The sequence below is a fragment of the Chenopodium album genome, chromosome 11 (assembly GCF_948465745.1).
Source record: "Chenopodium album chromosome 11, dcCheAlbu1.1, whole genome shotgun sequence".
NCBI classification, from domain to species: Eukaryota; Viridiplantae; Streptophyta; class Magnoliopsida; order Caryophyllales; family Amaranthaceae; genus Chenopodium; species Chenopodium album.
Genome location: NC_137844.1, coordinates 52759298 through 52774276, shown reverse-complemented (window position 1 = coordinate 52774276; position 14979 = coordinate 52759298). Strand labels below are relative to the sequence as shown.

Sequence of the window (14979 nt, the reverse complement as noted above, 5' to 3'; positions counted from 1 at the left end):
GGATTGCTGCCAGCCAAACTAATTGACAAACAATTACAATATATTAACCGTCAAACATAACATAAGAACTTGTTAGCCTTTTGTTTCCTTTTGGTTTATGGGTAGCTGTTACAACTCAAATGTTATCATCTGAATTGTTGTTAAATTAGTAATACTAGTTGCCTGGTCAAACTATGTCAATTCTGAAATGTTGGGAGTAATACAAATTTATTGCGGCTTCTTTTAGATTTTGCTTGGAGAATTCATTTCAAACATGGCAAATTGGGCTAATATGTCAAAAGATTTGGTGACTAAGATCGCGAAGCATGTTCAACTCTATGAAGACTTTGAGACTTTGCGGTGGATTTGTTCTAGTTGGAGATTAGCCACCAAGGAGGCTCATCGTAGAGCTTGTGTCAATAGTGATGAGCATGCAGTTCCATGGCTGATGCTGCCGCCAAAGAGAAACAACTACTCAAAGAGGCGACATTTATATAGCTTCTCTAGGGGCATGGTCCGTTGCATTGACCTCCCTGATTCCGAAGACAATTTTAAGATCATGAAAATGGTATTATCTTCACATGGGTGGATACTTCTTGTCTTGGGAGGAAAACTCGTACTCTTTAACCCCTATTCTGGTGCCACAATAGAGACTCCAAAGGTTGATCTCTCTGACCTTGCTCGTCTGGGATACTCAATTGAGAAACTCATCTTGTCAGCAAATCCGTCTATTACCTCTGAATTTGTTGTCTTTCTTTCTGTGGCACCTGAAAGTTTAAGTGGTGCACCAATTTGGTTTATTGGAGGAGCCGCGACAAGAGGTGGACTTCAGTGACGGATTCTACACAAGGAGGAAGGCCCTTAGTTTATCCAGATAGTTTTCTTAGATTTTTTTGCCGTGATATAACATTTTATCAAGGTGAGTTTTATGGAGTTGAGTTCCGTGGAATGATTGTGAAATTTGGTACAGCACAAGGTAGTCCTCGTTATCAATTACCAATTTTGACAATGAAAGATGGTGTTATTACTTGGTTGAATCTTTAGGTCAATTACTGGCTGTTAGTCAGGTTATGATAGTTGATAAGATCAACCGTCGTCGTTGGACCAAGCGATTTGAGATCCTTGAGCTTAATGTTAAAGATGGTCAAGTTAAGAAGGTGCAAAGTTTGGGGAACAGAGCAATCTTTGTAGGTTTGAACTCTTCCTTTTCTGTGGATGTATCTGGTGTGTCTGGGTTTAAGCCTAATTGCATATACAACACTGATGATCGTGTAACAAAGAAGTGGTCTGGATGTGGATTTTATTGCTCAGACACTTGTATTTACAATTTAAAGGATGGGAGGTTGTACAAGTTAGACTATGGCTCATCAATTCGTCGCAAATATTGCAATGGCAAACGCACACCAGTTACTTGGGTTGAGTCTCCTATCATATAATGTTATAATTGACCAACTTGGAAAGTTGCACTATTTTAATTTAATGTAAACTAGGGCCTGTTCACATTTACTGAACTGAACTGATTGGAGTTGAACTGAACTGAACTGAATTGATTGGAGCTGAACTGAACTGAGCTGAGCTGAGCTGAAATGAATATTTTATGAGAGAGGGAAATTAGGAACTGAACTGAACTGATTGGAGCTGAACTGAACTGAACTGATTGGAACTGAACTGAACTGAACTGAAATTAAGTAAATGTGAACAGGCCCTTAGAGTTAATCCTATCCCATGTAGGTTTATATTTTAATACTAGTAAGATTTTACCAGAGTATTTATTTATTCTTAATACAAGTATATTACTTCCTCCGTTTCTTTTTAGTTGACACGTTTCTTTAATCACGTTTGTCAATGCACTTATTCCACAAGATGACAAGATCACACATGACTATATTTTTCATTACGTATAAAACACAAAACACGGTCAAAGGATAGTGTGTGAATAGTGCTAAAATCAATATGTGTCAACTAAATAAAAACGGAGGTAGTATGTTGCAACAAAAAAAATGTCTACATATGATATGACTATAGGAGTTATTGGGCCATAAGGCTAATAACATGCAATCTATATAATAATTGCTGAGTTAGTTTTATAACTTATAATGACAAGCTTTTAAACCCTTAACTAGTGAGTTAAGGCTAATAACATGCAATCTATATAATATTGTCCCGGGCTACTACTGTTGTAAAAGTACAATTGATAAATTTTTTTAAGTCTTTTTAAAATTGTAGTTGTCATGGTCAAACTAAAATTGAGTTTTTTTTTTAGTATATTTTATTTTAATTGAACCTTGTTGTTTACACTTATATAATTTTTTTTACATATTAATAACTTGATAATTGGCTAAGATGGTGAAATGGTTATTGTTGTTATACGAGGTTGAGGGTTGCTATGTGAACCTAAACCACGTTTAACAAATTTCATTCCAGTACAAGAAAAAATTAAAATAAAAATAAAAATCTAATGCTATATCTATTTGCGATGAAATTATTCTCACTAAAGTCCAGAATAATAAGACATGAATCAATAATATTTTAGATAATTTAATTTAGAATGACTCGGTATCTGATTGTGCAGTTGTGCTTACTTAGAACACAAATATAAGTAGTCATATTAACAGTGAGGAAAGAAAAAATAGTAATTACAGCATAATAGAGACATGTAATGAAAGAGCAAATCAAATAGCCAAAATTTGATACTACTAGTAGAAAGTGAGTGATACAATGATATCATCCTAAATCCTTCATATTGAAAGCATGCTATGACTTGATACCGATAAATATAATGCTCACTTTTTACTTTCTAACGAAAAGAATTACATTCTCATTGTGGAAAACATTACCACTAACATCTATAGAAATAACAAATAGTAGGTATAAATAAGAATAATTAAAACCTCGCAGCCCACCGCAGATTTACAGTAGTATGAGATTTGCATGACTGTAGTAGAGGCTTTGCATCCGATCTGCAATGTACATATCGTTACATTCATGACACATCTGCAAAATTTTACCTTCTCTTTGACGATAAGGTCACTCTCTTTCCCTCCACGCAGAATTTTGAACTTCCTTCAAGCTACAGCAAACAGGAAGATGAAATTAGAACCTTCATATTAAACTCTTTTCTACGCAGCTCCGGGGTTTTTTTTTTTACATTTGGGAGGGGATGGGATGCAAACATTAGTGTTACAATCAAAAGTTCCCTCAATAGGCATGTAACAAATAAACAGAAATACTTATTCAACAGATCAAAACTTCAAAATATACCTTTTGTTTTAGAAAAGAAAGAGAGTCTGCTTTAGAAGAGAAACTAGAGAAAACTATAGCAGAGTGCTGATCTACCATAGCTTTCAGCTCTTTCAGCTTTAAAGTTTTTCCAGGTACCTGCAACAACCACCTAGCTTCTCAGCAAAACCGACATATTTACTTTAAGGCTTATTGATATAAGGAAAACAAACCTGGCGAAGCAATTGGCGGCACAGATTTTTCAGCTTCACTTTTGGCTCCCTACCACTGTCGGTTTCAGGCATCTCATCATGTTCTTCTCTCTCTACAGAACCAGCACTCTGAGAATCTTCATCATCACTATCACTGTCACCAAAGGTCGTCTTTTTCCCTCCAAAGTGAACACCAGCAACTTTTCTAGGCCTATCTTTCATACCAAGACCTTGTCTCCCAGTTGTTTTTTTATCCTGAAAATAAACGAAATCTCACTTAGAAATATTAGTCCACAACTTTCATTTCCTTCAATTTTACTTGGTGGTTTCCCTCAACTGCCATTGTAACACATAAACAACAAGAAAACAACAGCCATCGTTGATCCTGCCAATATGCATGGTTCTAGGGAGTTCAAGAACTACAGAGAAATAATTCTCAATAACAGTAGAAAACAAAACAAAGCAAGAGCCAAGCATACTATGCTCATTAGAGATACATGCTAGAACTGAAAAAGAATCACATGGATCTCTTATTTTAATGGAATTTCACATCAAATACTCCTTGGCAAGCCTTTGACCTTAGGATCTTCCTTATATAAAGTCTGCATATATTTACTAGTATATGTCTTCCATGCAAAAGTACCAGAAAATCCAATTCCATACCTAACCCAACAAATAAAGAGTCTTAACCGCAGGGGGGAAAAAAAACTGAAATTCGATTGAGCATTTGAACAGAATTTCAGGTACAAAAGCAACACATCAGATTATTGCATACTTTTACCAAATAAATACTATATTATGCTTAAATTCTTATAAAAAAATACTTAAGATTGATTGAAGACTTGAAGTATATGGATTACGAAGTCAATGCTATGATAAATTAATTATGCAACATTCAGGTACCAAAGGTCATTATTTACTCTTTTTGAAGTTTTGTTCCCAGGCTTGAGTCATAACAATAACCTGTCCCATGCCTTAATCTTATATAGAATATCATAGTCGAAATAATTGGAAGATGATTACTCACTTGACAAAGATTGTATAAATTCTCTTGATCTTCTTCAGCAAAACCGATCTTTTTGTTACCAGTAGAAGCCTCATCAGCCGCTTTCCTCTTTTTAGATTTGGCTCCAAGAAAACCCCCAATAACAAAACCATACTTGTAGCCCCACCACTCTGGTGGGTATTCAACAATCTCCTTTACTGTACACAAATATAATATGTAACCTTTAGCCAGAGGTAGAAACCATTTTGTAGCAGAAAAAATTCACAAATGGTAAGTCTTTATTATTGCTCCCCCAATCTTTGCAATTCAATGTCAGAGAGGTGCAAAGACACATGAGACCAGCAAGTTGCACTTTAAGACTGCAACATCAGCATAAACATACCAACAACCAGAAATGAATAACTTGACATAGATAAGCCACTAAAGCAGAATCTAGATTTGCTACAGAACACCCCAAAAATGCATTAAGCTCTGACAATTTAAAACAAAAAATCACTACATCTCATAATGATGTTAGCCATTGATCGGTTATGCCTATACAAGTACCAAGACGATAATTCTTAGTTGCCAATAATGGAATATATGTCATCCTACTAGGCTACCAGCAACAAAACTTTCCTAAATATCATTTGATATTTTCTTCTCACAAGCCATGACAAAAGACCCTAATCTTGGCTATTTTGCAGTCATAACTTTCTTTGCCCTTTTCTAGAGTAAAGACAGATTTGCTCTAATACTTCTTCGGTTCCGCAAATATTGCAACAATTACCATTTTTGGAAGTTTTACAAATATTGCAAAATTTCCTTATTTGCAAATGTTTTCTCTCTTCTCTCTCGTTATCACATGGATCCCTATCTTTTTCCTCTCTATCTCTCTTCCCTTCTTAAAATCCGTGTCCCACTACCATGTTGCAATATTTGGGGAATTTTTTTGTTTGAGAAGAGGGGGGGGGGGGGTGTTCTGTCCTCCCTTGATGACCACTTTTAGATGGCCTTCATAGGTTGAAGCACAGAAGTCAAAAGACTTCAAGTCATTAGTTTAAAGGGCATAAGGAGTGCACCAAGGCGCAAGTCTTTGTAGGTTAGGCGCATTGCACACTGAATTTATATATAATTTATAAAAAAAAAAACTTATTAATTTCTATTCAATGTTCCACAAGTCAATTAAGGAACTTTGAGAAAAGGTGAAAGGGTCATGCGACTTGGGAATGGATACGGGGGATAGGGGGTTTCTCTCTCCTCCAGGATTAAAGTATACCTGACCATCACAAAGTCCCATAGCGTTTTTATATAATTAAAAAAATATCTTACACATCAGCTATTGACGGCTTGACGCCCAACCAGCATAGAAAAAAAGAACATAAGCGAACGCCTTATGTAGGTCTTGAGCCTCACATAGCTAAGGCACCAGCTCTCATGCCTGAGTAGGCCGGAAAGGTACTAGAAAAGAACACCCTTAAACTCTTAGGCGTGCTTTTTAAAATCCAAGTCTTGGCTAGAAAAAACACATCAGGTAAAAGAACAAGGAACTTTTGGTACCTAAGCCTTACAACTCAAGGCCAAGGCCTAACCGCCTCACTGTGTAAAACTAATGAATAAATTCTGAAAAGGTTATAGTACAGAAAACCCTCAAACACTACAGCAAATTCCCAGTATCCAATCTTGATACTTACACAAATGGAACCAAAAACCTAAAATTATCTTGCATTGTGAAAGCCCAGAAAGACAATGACAAACTGAATTCTTAAACCTTTTGTTTCACTTTGCAAGACAATCAAACTAAAGTGCCTTAATCTCATTAAATAAGTGGATTCACCTTGCATGGTTGAAAAAATTATTGAACACATCCTACAATCCTACATAATTATGTTTCCTCTTCATTTGAATAACCTCCATCAAATGCACAACTTCTACATCCAACATGGCACAAATTTTACACCAAGGCTAAGATAAGTAGATTAAGCCAACCAAAGCCTCTAAATAATCAATTGTAGAAATCTGAAGACTGAGTTGAGAAGGTCTGAAATACAATACTCTACAAACTTAGCAAATCAACCAATACACCTCTCTTGCCGATACAGAAAAAAAATGGAAATTTTATATTAAGAAAAATATTAGGGTAGGATTAACACTCGTTTGTATAGTGTAATATTCTCTCTATAAAGTTTATTACATAAAACATATTACATAAGGCAAATAACTCTGTATATCTCTAGTGCTAGACTGCTAGTTTCCTACTTTGTTATACATTCATGGAAAATTAAAGCAACAGATGTAGACAGTTAGCATACATAATAGGATCTAAATAGATCCAAACATTACCTTCAGCATCGTAAGGAAGCTCATCAAAAACTTTTGTCTCTGATTCATCTTCTGTGGGAATTGTCGGTTCCTCAGACTTCTTCCCCTACAGTACACAATTTCCAATTGCATGAAAATTGAGATTAAACATATTGGTCAAATAGATCACGGTACATCAACGTATTGACATCAGCATTTACAATTTGGAAAATGTAATTTTAAATTTTAATGAGAAGTAGAAAATTAAGTTACCAACAACAAAACTAAAGACTTCAAGATGCAACACATGTAGCATTTTAAGATTTTTAACAATAGATACTTACAAGTATTCCTTCAAGATCCAGAGAAGAATAGTTGTGAACTAGCTTTCCTTTTTCCCTCTTCTTATATCTGAACAATCATTAAGAACAATTTATTTAAAATAAATAAATATACACATGGTAGAAAGTATCCTTGGAACAACGTTAATTGAATTCATGCAGTAACTACAAAGTACAAACACCACAACCCCAAAAAGGCAAAAATACATACCGTCCTTGAGGTCGAGTAACCTTTACTGATTTCACTGTGACAACAGTTTCACAAATTTCAGTACTCGCTTGCTTATCTTTATCTTCTTCAACTGCATGAATAAAAATGGTCAAGTTAAACTCCACAACAGTTATATCAGATGAACAACAACATATGTTTCATTTACACGTAATATTCTAATATTGCAAATACCTTCTATATTTGTCTCTGCTGCTTGCTGCAAGATGGAGAAAAAATCAGGCTTGTGAAAAATTGAACTACGACTACAGGATATTGAAACTCAAAAACAGCATACTCAATAATACTATGAGCAACACCAAGGGATGTTACAAAGAAATCGTGCAAAACAAAAAAAAAAAAAAAAAAAAAAAAAAAAAAAAAAAAAAAAAAAAAAGAGCAGTAATACAAATACCTAAAAAAATATGGGTTTTTTATGGTGTGCATGTAGCCAAGTACCCCTGTATTTTTTGGAAATCTATGTTGTACACCTGCTTCTACAAATTTCAGCGGTGATACAAATACCTATAAAGATATGGGTTTTTCTATGGTGTGCATGTACCCCACTCGTTATTTTTTGGGATCTATCTTTCTGTAGGCTAGCAAAAGTGGTGCAAAAGCATAAGTCTTCAGTCTCCACCACATCAAAACCAAACCACCAATCATTATCCTGCTTTTCCTCTCTGTCAGCCTCTAATTACTCCCTACCTCATCTACAGCCTCCTCTAGCCACTCCTCTTCCTCAGCCACCATCTCCCAAGGAAGATTGGGTCAGTTGATAGTGTGTTAAGTGATATGCTGATAACAAGGTATTAATATTTCCAACAGTCCCATGTATAAAAGGCACCTATGCAATAGGGGTCCAGTGTTATTTTTGTCTAGCGAGATGATTTTAATGAGGTGCACTTAAGCACAAAAAATGCTGAAAAGGATCCCTATTGCCTCTGTGCATCTTGAGCCTTTTATACAGTGATATTCTCTAAACTATCATTTTTTATAAAGACTAAAATATCTTAATTTGGTTTTAAATGGTACAAATCATAAACTAACATAAACACCTAATTTGGTTTCATCAGCAGAATTAAAACTGATAAAATTTTGAAAGTAACGGGGAATCAGGAAATTTACCGTTCGTTTGGGTAATGTTAAGAGAGATTATTTTCTTAAAAACCCCCCTCCCCTCCAATTCCCTTCATCCATAATTTGTTATCCAAGTGAAAGATACACCCTCTCTCCATCTCCCTTCCATTCTTTTCCCTCCATTTCCTTCAATCCAAACACCCTCTTAAGAGTACAATACAGATTTTGAAGAGACACAAAGGTACACCATAGAAAACCCAAGATATTGACACCCAAAAATGCTATGAGAGTAATGTTAAGACTTAATATAATCAAGGAATCAAAATAACAAGCTACATTTATCATTTGTAATGGATGGTAATTTATAAAAAATAAAAATTAAAAAAAAAATAATAAATAAATAAATAAATAAAATAATAATAATAATAATAATTAAAAAAATTTAAAAAAATAAATAAATAACCTTATTCGGTTGCTCCTTGTCATTTCGTGGTGACAATTTAGAAAACATTTGATGAGACAAGTTCACAATAACTGCATGACGTTCTTATAATAAAATGTGTAGAATATCGTATAAAAGCATAAATCAATGGAATAACATGAGCTAAAGAAATCATAATTTAATGAAGGTTAGACAAATGTGAACTATGATTATAAACAAACGAAGAGAAAAGTAACTTTGATCATGTAAGCTCACCACTTTCAATTTTTTCAATATGTTATCGAATTGTGAGGTATCATATGCCCAATGATTTGGCTTCTCAACTCCAATACCTATTAACATTTCACATAATTTCATCAATTTTACAACGTATTTCAACAACAAAAATCCAGATTCACAAATTATTAAAAATAAAAGGAAATTAGAAATTAAGAAAGAAATTCAAACCAGAAGTATCCTGTTTGTTTTGAACTCTGATGTAACCTTTGATACCTTGCTTATCTTTCCCAATACCTTCACCTTCTTCCCAACCCTAAATCAAGCAGGAAAAGTCAATCAATTAAGAAATCACTTCCGATGAAACGAAAAACCCTAGAAATCGAAGTTCCTAGATTATTGGAAATTGGAACAAATTGAAGAAGAAAAAAGGGATTGGAGGAGAGAGAAAGTGAAGAACCATTTGCTTCATGAGGCGGAAGGCGGCGGATTGGCGGTCGATGCCGACGTAGCGTACGGGAGCTTCGGGAGCAGCCATGGCTTGGTTGCTGGCTGCTGCTGCTGCTCTCGGAAGAAGAAATGAAAAAGGAAAAAGAGAGAGAAGGGTTTTGCGGGGTTAAAGGTAAATTACTTGCAAGGAGAATGTTGATTGTAGTGTGTTTGAACTTTGAAGGTGTTGGGTAAGGGTTTATGGGTGTGCAATATCTAACGGCTCACAATCGCCCTTATTTTTCTTTGTAAAATCGCTATATGCTTATTAAGAGATTTAAGGCCCTGTTCACTTTATCTTAAAAAAATCATTTCAAATTAGTAAAAATAAGTTTTGTTCAGTAAAATCAATTTCAGTTCAATAAAAATAATTTCAGTTCAGTAAAATTCAGTTTTCTTAAAGAATAATTATAATAGAAAATCAGTAAAAATAATTTCAGTTCAGCAAAAATAATTTCAATTCAGTAAAAATAATTTAAGTTCAACAAATATAATTTTATTTCAGTAAAAATAATTTCAATTCAGCAAAAATAAGGTGAATTGAACAGGGCCTAAATCTAAAATATGAATCACCATTGGTGCGATTAATTACTTGCTAATTAGTTTAATCAAAAAAATAACCTGCTAATTAGATTTTATTATTGTGCAATTACTAAGGGGTCAAGAAAAAAAATTAAATAGTGAGGTTATATAAATATGAAGAGTTTTCTATTAATATAAACATTTTTTTTAGGAGAAGTTTTTTCAATTTTCTATTAAACTAAACATTTTTTAAGGGTTATGCATATAAAAAGTTTTTCAATTAGGTTAAACATTATTAGCCTCCATGTCATGCCATAGCTTGGTATAAGAATGTTTGTATGCGCCATGTCATGTAATCCTTGGGTTTTAATATTATACTTCGTAGATCCTTGGATTTTAATAATATTATAAATTACAAAGTTAAATTTGGCACATATTGTCAGTCTGGCCGTCTATATATATAATTAAAAATTGATAAAAATATTAAATTTATTAAAATCACATTAATATCTATTTTTCGTATTTAATAACATATTACACCATACAAATTGTTTTTGTTAAATTATTTAAATGTTATACTCAAAGTTTGTATATAAATAGTAAAAAAATTAAAATGTGACATCACTTTATTGGGAAAAAAAAATCACATAATAATGAATTAGCAAGGTATGTAAAAACTATTATCATATAACCTTTACTTTTGCTAATATAATAGTGATTGATTGCAATGTATTATTATTTTATTAACATTTCAGACTCAAATATGATAAATTCATTGATTATTTGTTATTAATCTAATAAACCATCCATTATTTGTATCCTTTATTTTTTTTTATTTCAAACCAATATTGACATAGTTTCACGGTCTTCTTAGGATTTTCTCTCACAACTATTAGAAACAGAAGTACCTAAAATAGTGTAATCAATATAGGGTTGTAAAGTGATTTAAGGGTTATAATTATATTAATATAACTGCAATTTTAGAACATAAAACAAATATTAAAGGAATTGGTGAATTATTTATTTTGGGAATGATTTTAAGTTATCTAAGTGTTAAAATTATACAGTAATTTTAGACTAAATTTTGACAAATTGAAGTATCTATTTGATAGTTGGGTGTAAGGTGACTAGTGTTGGTTTAATTTGGTATAATAGTTTGTAGCATATGCCAAGTGGAGTCATATCATGAATATTCCGCAACAATTTGTAGTAGTTAGGTCTGGTTCGGTTGGACTTATTTTTAAATTCTATTCAGTTTATTTTATTAAAATACTATTTAGTTTAGTTTATGTTTCAACTTCATTAAAATTTATTTCATTTCAACTCAAAAGAATGAGTCTTAATATCGTATAGGCACTACCACAAGTGGAAAAAGTAACACATAATATAGAACTATCAAGTTGGATAGGCGTTCTACAGAATTATATAGAACGCGTTTGTTTGACGACAGTTTTTTAAACTAAAATATATAGAACGCCTCTATTTAATAACAGTTTAATTTGTTTTAATCAAATAAATAAAAAATATAAGTGTAGGGAATATTTCAAGCATTAACCCCAAGCTTGAACCCCACTGTGATCATACACTTAAGTATGGTGGCGTCCAAAGGGAAGGAAGCTAGAGCAAAAAAGTCGCCAACAAGTTTTAGGAACTTGTAAACCGTTCACAAGGTGAAGATTACACCCCTTAACGATCCAGGAGATCGTCAACTCCAAAAGGTCTTGAACCAAATAGGGTTCGGGGATGAAGGTACAAATCCAACCTAAAAGAGATTGAACCTGCCCTAAATAGGCCTCTCTTTTATTCTTCTCGTATTCATTGCGCTTTCTGACTAACATGCAATCAATAGGTTAACCCTAAACCTGTTTAATCTATGTTGGTTGAATTTAATGCACAAGCAAAACTATTATTAGTGATCACTTGAATTATAATCAAATTAGCCTAAACAAGATTATTAATTATCTAATTAAGCGTGATTACAAGTACATTCCCTTTAAACATGCATAAAAGGCGTGATCAAGCAATAACAATGAATAAACATCAAGCAACATAATGATCATCATAATCATTTTAATAATAAAGCTTAAATATAATAGCAAGATCCTAGGCATGATACTAACAAGATTAATAACAAACCCTAGCATGTCACTAAGCAATAAAAATCAAAGCTTTAACCCTAACATGATACTAACATGCTATTAGAAAAGAGTAAAAGGCACCCTAAACATGATACTAGAAAACAATAATAACATCCTAACATGATACTAGGAATTAAACAAATTTAAACATGCTTTCTACAAGAATAGAGCAATAAGATTACATACTTTGATGCCTCGTGCCTCTTTCTAATAACAAAATACACGTGTTAGTAACTTCAAGGAAAATATAAAATCAAACAATCAAATCAAATAATTGAAATAGAGATTAGGGACCAAACCCTCAGAAATTATAACCTTTCACGTCTAGGGCGAAGGCAACTTCGAACTTGGCTAGGTGTTTCTAGATCTTGTGAATACGAAATTTTGTAAGAGGGAAGGTTTAGAAAAAGAATAGAGAGAGAAAGCTTCTAGCTTTAGAGAGAGAAAGGGAGAGATGATTGTAGCTTTTTTTTATTAAAAACGGAGGTTTAGGACCCTATTTATAAGAAAACAGTTCGGAAATAAGTAGAATTTGATAAGGAATAAAACTCCACTCTGTCGCTGCAAAACCGACCTTGTCGCTTGGTGACAAGTCTTGTTGTGTGGCGACAAGCTCTGTCGCGTAGCGACAAGACTTGTCGCGTGGCGACAATCCTGTCGTTTGGCGACAAGCTCTGTCGCGTGGCGACAGGCCTGTCGTTTGGCGACAACCTGGATTCCTACGCGCTTTCAAACACGGAGTCCACTTATCAATCAAAATCAATTTGTAAAGTCCGTATGAAAACTGAAATCATATTTTTCATAAAATAATATTTTATTCCAAATAAAACTTATCAAAATCTAATTATTAATTCTAATCTTATTAGGATTAAAGAGAACCTTCTAAAGAATTCTAGAAGACTATAATTAATTCTAATAAATTTAGGAATAATAATTAACATTGGGCCCTCCCCTAGATCATTGGGCCGCATGTAAAGATCAAACCGGGCCCAGTTAGTATTTTGGCCATAACTTCCCCATTATTCATCGGAATTGGGCTTATAATATATCGTTGGAAAACTCTTTGCAAGCCCCATCCAACTACACTATTATTGGACCCTTGTCGTGGACCAAACTAAACTGGATTGGCTGTTTTCATAAAGTAGAGTTGTTTTTCGAAAACAGAAAGAAAGAATTTTTAATAAAAACCAACCGCAACACTTGACCTTTCACACTTTCACCTCATTCGATAATCATTTGACGCAAAAGGTATTCATCACTGGGTTTGGTTTTGGGGAGACACATTTGGGTGTCTACAATAAGCAAAAATCTAACTTGATAATATTGAACGCCTAGGTATGGTCACTGTTGTAAGGAGAGTCAAACAGAACGCCGATATTATAGAAACTCTCTATCTAGTTGTAGCATATTATATTAATAAAAATAAATCTAACCTAAACCTCTTTCTTAGCTTTATGCACCTCTTCTTCTTCAGTTATTACCTCGAATCTCACCCCTCCATCTCCATCCCTTGAGATCCCACGATCTCAATCTCCTCCCACAAACATTCTCTCTTCTTCCACAAAGTGAAACTCAAACTTATATTCCTACAAATGAAATAGATCAGCTGGTAATCTCTCCCATAATTCGAATTTCACCTATTTCAATTCTTTTTTAAACTTTAACCAAAGTTTCTCCAAATGTTCTTCCTCTTTCCCCTATTTTTTGAGCTTCAAACTAACACCACCGTTCTTCACCAAACCCTGTAACCGCCAGCACCAATTCCAGGCTACCTCCGGCTTCGATTTCGTCAACGGCAGCAGTGCGTCTTTCGTTCTACGATATCTTCACGACTTTTTAATGTTTAATTTCATCTTTGGCCTGGTATGAATAATACATCTTTTGAACTTTTATCTTGAAATTATCGATTTGCTAATATTGTTGAAATTACGGAAAATTTCTGTTAATTTTTTTTTCTTATTTTCGATCAATTTTTTTTTTGTATTTAATCAATAGATGTTTCATTTGTTTTAATCAATTTAATTTTAGGAAGATTGTAATTGGATATTAGTTTGGTTTTGGCCTTGGTTCAATTTCTGAGTTTTTGGTGAAAATAATTAGGTTTTTGCATACTTCTTTTTCGAAAAAAATTAAATCGATTTTATCTCAATTAATTTTTTTATACTTGCAAATTAATGAATATATTCATGAAGATCCAAAAGTGATTTTTCTTGCAATTTCTAATTTCTTGATGTTGAGAGACTAAATGTTATAAAATCCAAGTTAAAATAAATATTGTTTTACTTTATTCATACATAGCAGAGTTCTTTTAATTTTTATTATGTTACGAGTAGTATAACTTTTTTGATCCTAATTTTTGTCCATATTTTGTTTTCCTTTTGATGCAGATTCATCAATGGAGCAAGAATAGCTGATAATTAATTTCCTTTGCACTTTTTTTCCTTTGTATTTTTTTTATCTTATTTTTCTTCATTATACGGAGAAGTTCAGTTAATGTATTACGGAGTAATAATGTATTATTTTTTGAAGAGGATTGGAGTTGTATTATACGAAGTACAGTACACAATATGAGTTATAAATCTAGAATGCGTATCATTTTGTAGCCTACTTTTACGGAATTGAAAATGTTAATACGGCAAAGAAAATCACTTAAAAATTTTCTATTTTTTTTTTTTTGAAAAAAGCGACCAAAACAGGACTGTTATCAGCCATAGGCGTTCTCTTTTCACATAATTATAGAACGCCTGATATAAGATAGGCATTCTCTTTCCCTTGTATTTTTATTATTTTGTTCATAGAATTGGAAGCGCCTATCTTGGTGAGGTGTTATGTATTGTATTCAATATA

General features: G+C 33.2%; 2 protein-coding genes and 1 long non-coding RNA gene across 3 annotated transcripts; 2 read left to right on the top strand and 1 right to left on the bottom strand.

The window, feature by feature from the left end:
- The first annotated feature begins 253 nt into the window (after nucleotides 1-253).
- Nucleotides 254-1415, top strand: LOC145566838 (putative F-box protein At1g65770). Its single transcript, XM_081626126.1, has 3 exons — nucleotides 254-800; nucleotides 899-955; nucleotides 1024-1415. The coding sequence occupies exons 1-3, from the start codon at nucleotides 254-256 to the stop codon at nucleotides 1413-1415; spliced, it is 996 nt and encodes a 331-aa protein (XP_081482252.1).
- A 1200-nt stretch (nucleotides 1416-2615) lies between these two features.
- Nucleotides 2616-9624, bottom strand: LOC145569172 (G-patch domain-containing protein 1-like). The gene is made up of 11 exons (XM_081628530.1): nucleotides 9444-9624; nucleotides 9215-9299; nucleotides 9023-9099; nucleotides 7441-7465; nucleotides 7249-7339; nucleotides 7041-7107; nucleotides 6739-6823; nucleotides 4438-4613; nucleotides 3432-3665; nucleotides 3241-3357; nucleotides 2616-3049 (listed from the first exon to the last, which is right to left on the bottom strand). Exons 1-11 carry the CDS (start codon nucleotides 9519-9521, stop codon nucleotides 2984-2986), a joined length of 1101 nt encoding a protein of 366 aa, XP_081484656.1. The 5' UTR covers nucleotides 9522-9624; the 3' UTR covers nucleotides 2616-2983.
- A 3935-nt stretch (nucleotides 9625-13559) lies between these two features.
- Nucleotides 13560-14739, top strand: LOC145569171 (uncharacterized). Its single transcript, XR_014096060.1, has 2 exons — nucleotides 13560-13995; nucleotides 14520-14739. It is a non-coding gene; the product is annotated as an uncharacterized LOC145569171 (long non-coding RNA).
- Nucleotides 14740-14979: the final 240 nt, after the last annotated feature.

Bases quoted from the DNA above. Each gene is read 5' to 3' on its own strand.
- LOC145566838 (XM_081626126.1), top strand. From the start codon at position 254: ATGGCAAATTGGGCTAATATGTCAAAAGATTTGGTGACTAAGATCGCG. The intron at 801-898 runs GTGGACTTCAGT...CATTTTATCAAG, and splicing joins TGGAGGAGCCGCGACAAGAG to GTGAGTTTTATGGAGTTGAG. The intron at 956-1,023 runs GTAGTCCTCGTT...TTGAATCTTTAG, and splicing joins GAAATTTGGTACAGCACAAG to GTCAATTACTGGCTGTTAGT.
- LOC145569172 (XM_081628530.1), bottom strand. From the start codon at position 9,521: ATGGCTGCTCCCGAAGCTCCCGTACGCTACGTCGGCATCGACCGCCAA. The intron at 9,300-9,443 runs GTTCTTCACTTT...TGCTTGATTTAG, and splicing joins TCCGCCTCATGAAGCAAATG to GGTTGGGAAGAAGGTGAAGG. The intron at 4,614-6,738 runs GTAATGTTTGGA...ATTTGTGTACAG, and splicing joins GCTTCCTTACGATGCTGAAG to TAAAGGAGATTGTTGAATAC.